Raw genomic sequence first — 3,862 nt, 5'->3', positions numbered from 1 at the left:
ATGCTCCTGGACGCCGGCCCCCAGTACCCCACGATCGGCGTGACCACCTTTGGCGCGTCCCGCCACCACTCGGCGGGCGACGTGGCCGAGCGCGACGTGGGCCTGGGCATCAACCCGTTCGCCGACGGCATGGGCGCCTTCAAGCTCAACCCCAGCTCTCACGAGCTGGCCTCCGCCGGCCAGACGGCCTTCACGTCGCAGGCGCCCGGCTACGCGGCTGCCGCGGCCCTGGGCCATCACCACCACCCGGGCCACGTCGGCTCCTATTCGAGCGCAGCTTTCAACTCCACGCGGGACTTTCTGTTCCGCAACCGGGGCTTTGGCGACGCGGCAGCGGCAGCCAGCGCTCAGCACAGTCTGTTCGCTGCTTCAGCCGGAGGCTTCGGGGGCCCACACGGTCACACGGACGCCGCGGGCCACCTCCTCTTCCCTGGCCTTCACGAGCAGGCGGCGGGCCACGCGTCGCCCAACGTGGTAAACGGGCAGATGAGGCTTGGCTTCTCCGGGGACATGTACCCGCGGCCAGAACAGTACGGCCAGGTGACCAGCCCGCGTTCGGAGCATTATGCCGCGCCGCAGCTGCACGGTTATGGGCCCATGAACGTGAACATGGCCGCGCATCACGGCGCTGGCGCCTTCTTCCGTTACATGCGCCAACCCATCAAGCAGGAGCTCATCTGCAAGTGGATCGAGCCCGAGCAGCTGGCCAACCCCAAAAAGTCGTGCAACAAAACTTTCAGCACCATGCACGAGCTGGTCACGCACGTCACCGTGGAGCACGTCGGCGGGCCTGAGCAGAGTAACCACATCTGCTTTTGGGAGGAGTGTCCGCGCGAGGGCAAGCCCTTCAAAGCCAAATACAAACTGGTCAACCACATCCGCGTGCACACGGGCGAGAAGCCCTTCCCCTGCCCCTTTCCTGGCTGCGGCAAGGTCTTCGCGCGTTCTGAGAACTTAAAGATCCACAAAAGGACGCACACAGGTACGAAACCGCTGTTCTTGAACCCCCACCCCTCCATCCTGGGCCTGGGACCCGAAATCCAAAAGTCAGTGGCCGGGGCGCACAAACCGGGCCGCGGTTGGGTCTGGGCGTCAGGTTCCAGCAGGCAGGCAGTGGAAGTGTGCGCTGGTGTTTAGTTTGAGGCTTGAAATTATGAAGAGGTATAGAGAGGACTGGCCAAGAGGTATCTAGGAATTTAGATTTTTAAATGAGGACTAAAAAAGGCTGGGAGAGCAGAGAGACAAACCCAGCTTTGTGGAGCCCTTGGTGTACGCGAAGCCAGGAGAGGTGGCCGATTCTCCGCGGTGGCGGAGGCGCCAGCAAGTCCAGCTGCAGACAAATCTAAACATTTGCTTCCGGCTAACATCTTTCTCTAGACACCTTAGTGAAGATGTTGTCAAAAGAAGGAGCTAAGGAAATTGGAGGAGATAGGATGGAGGCGCCGAAAAAGAAACAAAAACTGAAAGGGTGGGGGGGAGTATTGAAAGCAAGAAAGTTGGGCCTGAGGAGGCTTTTGAAGGCTTATGCATATTTAAAGAGCCCAGTTTTAGTAGTGACTTGTATTTGAGTAAGCTTAAAGAGTTGGGAGAGTCGACAGAAGGCGGAGAAGTCTTTTTTGTCAATTAGATTTTATGAGAGAGTTTTCAAAACACCGAATACCCTGCGTTAGCCTTTAAAAATGAAGAGACCGGCCAGGAACAGTTAAAAGAAAAGTTCGCGGCGAGCTCAAGCCTGTGGTCTGAGTCAGGCAGGCCATTCCGGGCCCCTAGCGCCAACAAGGCCGGGAATCCTGTCTGCTTCCCTATTCTGGTTTGCCTGGGTGATTTCTGTGAACCGCGTTTGGAACTTGGGGTTTAATGCCAGAGTGAAGGAAGAATTTGCGGCGCCGAGCTCTCGGCCCAGATTACCTTATAAAATGTGAGTGTGTGTAGGGGGTGGGGTGGGGTGGAGGAGGCGACGAGGGGGGTGCGGAGCGTCGGGGAGGGGGTAGGGGGAGGAGAGAAGAGCAACACAGCAGGAGAATCTGCTGGCAGTGTGAAAATTAGAAAGCAAGAACTAGGTAGGAGCCGCCCGAAGTCGTCTGTATAGCCCCGGGCAGAAAAACCAGCAGCCAGACCTGCTGCCAGTCTGGGCTCTAGAAAAACTACCATCACTGATAATAATAATAAAAAAAATTAAATCTGGATCTAATTGGATTAGAAGTTAAAATAGTTCAGATATTTATAATTCCCCTGCAGATATAAGACTTTGTTAAAGACTCGGGTTTTTTAACTTGGAAGGTACTAACACAGAGCTGTTGCCTTTTTATTTTGTTTTGATTTTTATCATTGTTTAAAATTTTAAAAACAGCCGCAGGATTTGTTGCAATCAGACTTCTCTCTTGCCTTTCGCACCAGGGGAGAAGCCCTTCAAGTGCGAGTTCGAAGGCTGCGACCGACGCTTTGCCAATAGCAGCGACCGCAAGAAGCACATGCACGTGCACACGAGCGACAAGCCCTATCTTTGCAAGATGTGCGACAAGTCCTACACGCACCCCAGCTCGCTGCGCAAACACATGAAGGTAATCGCCGCGCTCTCGCTGGCCGCCTTTGAGCCCGGACCCCCTCCGCTCTTCGGCCAGGGCCGGGCTGCGAGTGGCAGCCGGGTGGTGGAAGGAACTGGCGAAGGCAGAAAGCCAACGGTTCCGCTTTGCTGAGTGCGGCTGGACAGGGAGGGTGGGAGCTGGAAAGCGAAATGAGGGCACCCTAAGTTACTGTTTAATAATAAAGTTAAAAGAAGGGGGCACGCGACCGGAATTTGGCCCAGGTAGGGAGCTAGCTAGGGCTGTACCAGCGGGTTGACTGTGCCGAAGCTGCCGCCATTGTAGCTGGCAGCGTTGGCAGGAGTGTGGGGCTCTTGCACACAGGCCTGAGCGTTTGCTTACCTAAATCTGAGCAAGCAAAGTACAACGGCTGCAGGAGGGACCATCGCAGGCTCCTGCCTCAAATCCAGCCTCCCCCTTCCCAGATCTGTTTTTCTTTTGTGGGTCCCGGGGGGCGCTGTCCCTCCCTGGAGCACTGCCTTTGCAGGGCGGAGGCGGGCAGCCAAGCCTAAGTCCGGCGGGTCAGGCCTCCCATGAGTTCAAGGGGATTCAGCGCTGTGTGGGGAGGCGGCACGCGGCCTTCACCCGTCCTAGGCGGCGGCCGCCGCGCGGGCTCTTTATCTCCGTAAAAACGCGACTTTATTCCCGCAGGTCCACGAATCCTCCTCGCAGGGCTCGCAGCCTTCGCCCGCCGCCAGCTCCGGCTACGAGTCCTCCACGCCGCCCACCATCGTGTCTCCCTCGACAGAAAACCCGACCACCAGCTCCCTGTCGCCCTCCTCCTCCGCAGTCCACCATACAGCCGGCCACAGCGCGCTCTCTTCCAATTTTAATGAATGGTACGTTTAAAATCAGAAACAAAACACCGAACAAAACCCTATTTAAGAGACTGAACACACACGTACACAAAATATTACTGAATGAACCCTGCGAATCAACACAGCCTCCTACCCCACCCCCCCCGCCCCAGACACCGCAGTCCTATTTTTTTTTAAACCTGCCAATAGACCCAGGACCGAGTAAGAGAAAGAAAGCCCCAAACCTTTAATTTTTTTCCTTTTTTCTTTCTTTCTTTTCTTTCTTTCTTTCTTTCTTTCTTTCTTTCTTTCTTTCTTTCTTTCTTTCTTTCTTTCTTTCTTTCTTTCTTTCTTCTTTCTTTCTTTCTTTCCTTTTTTTTTTTTTGGCAAAGGTTTGGTAGCCAAGGGGCGGGAGGGTGGTCGAGGAGAAGGCGGCCGCCTGACCGAGTGCTGCCAACCCCAACCGAGGGCCAGTTTCTCGTC

The 3,862-nt window shown here is 55.5% G+C and overlaps 1 protein-coding gene across 1 annotated transcript; it reads left to right on the top strand.

Moving 5' to 3' along the window:
* On the top strand, nt 1–3,431 carry ZIC1 (Zic family member 1). The gene is made up of 3 exons (XM_021685992.1): nt 1–982; nt 2,398–2,561; nt 3,234–3,431. The coding sequence occupies exons 1-3, from the start codon at nt 1–3 to the stop codon at nt 3,429–3,431; spliced, it is 1,344 nt and encodes a 447-aa protein (XP_021541667.1).
* Nucleotides 3,432–3,862: the final 431 nt, after the last annotated feature.

Source organism: Neomonachus schauinslandi, chromosome 1 (assembly GCF_002201575.2).
Source record: "Neomonachus schauinslandi chromosome 1, ASM220157v2, whole genome shotgun sequence".
In the NCBI taxonomy this organism is placed as follows: domain Eukaryota; kingdom Metazoa; phylum Chordata; class Mammalia; order Carnivora; family Phocidae; genus Neomonachus; species Neomonachus schauinslandi.
The sequence above is the reverse complement of the archived record's forward strand: the minus strand, read 5'-3'. Positions and strand labels throughout refer to the sequence as shown.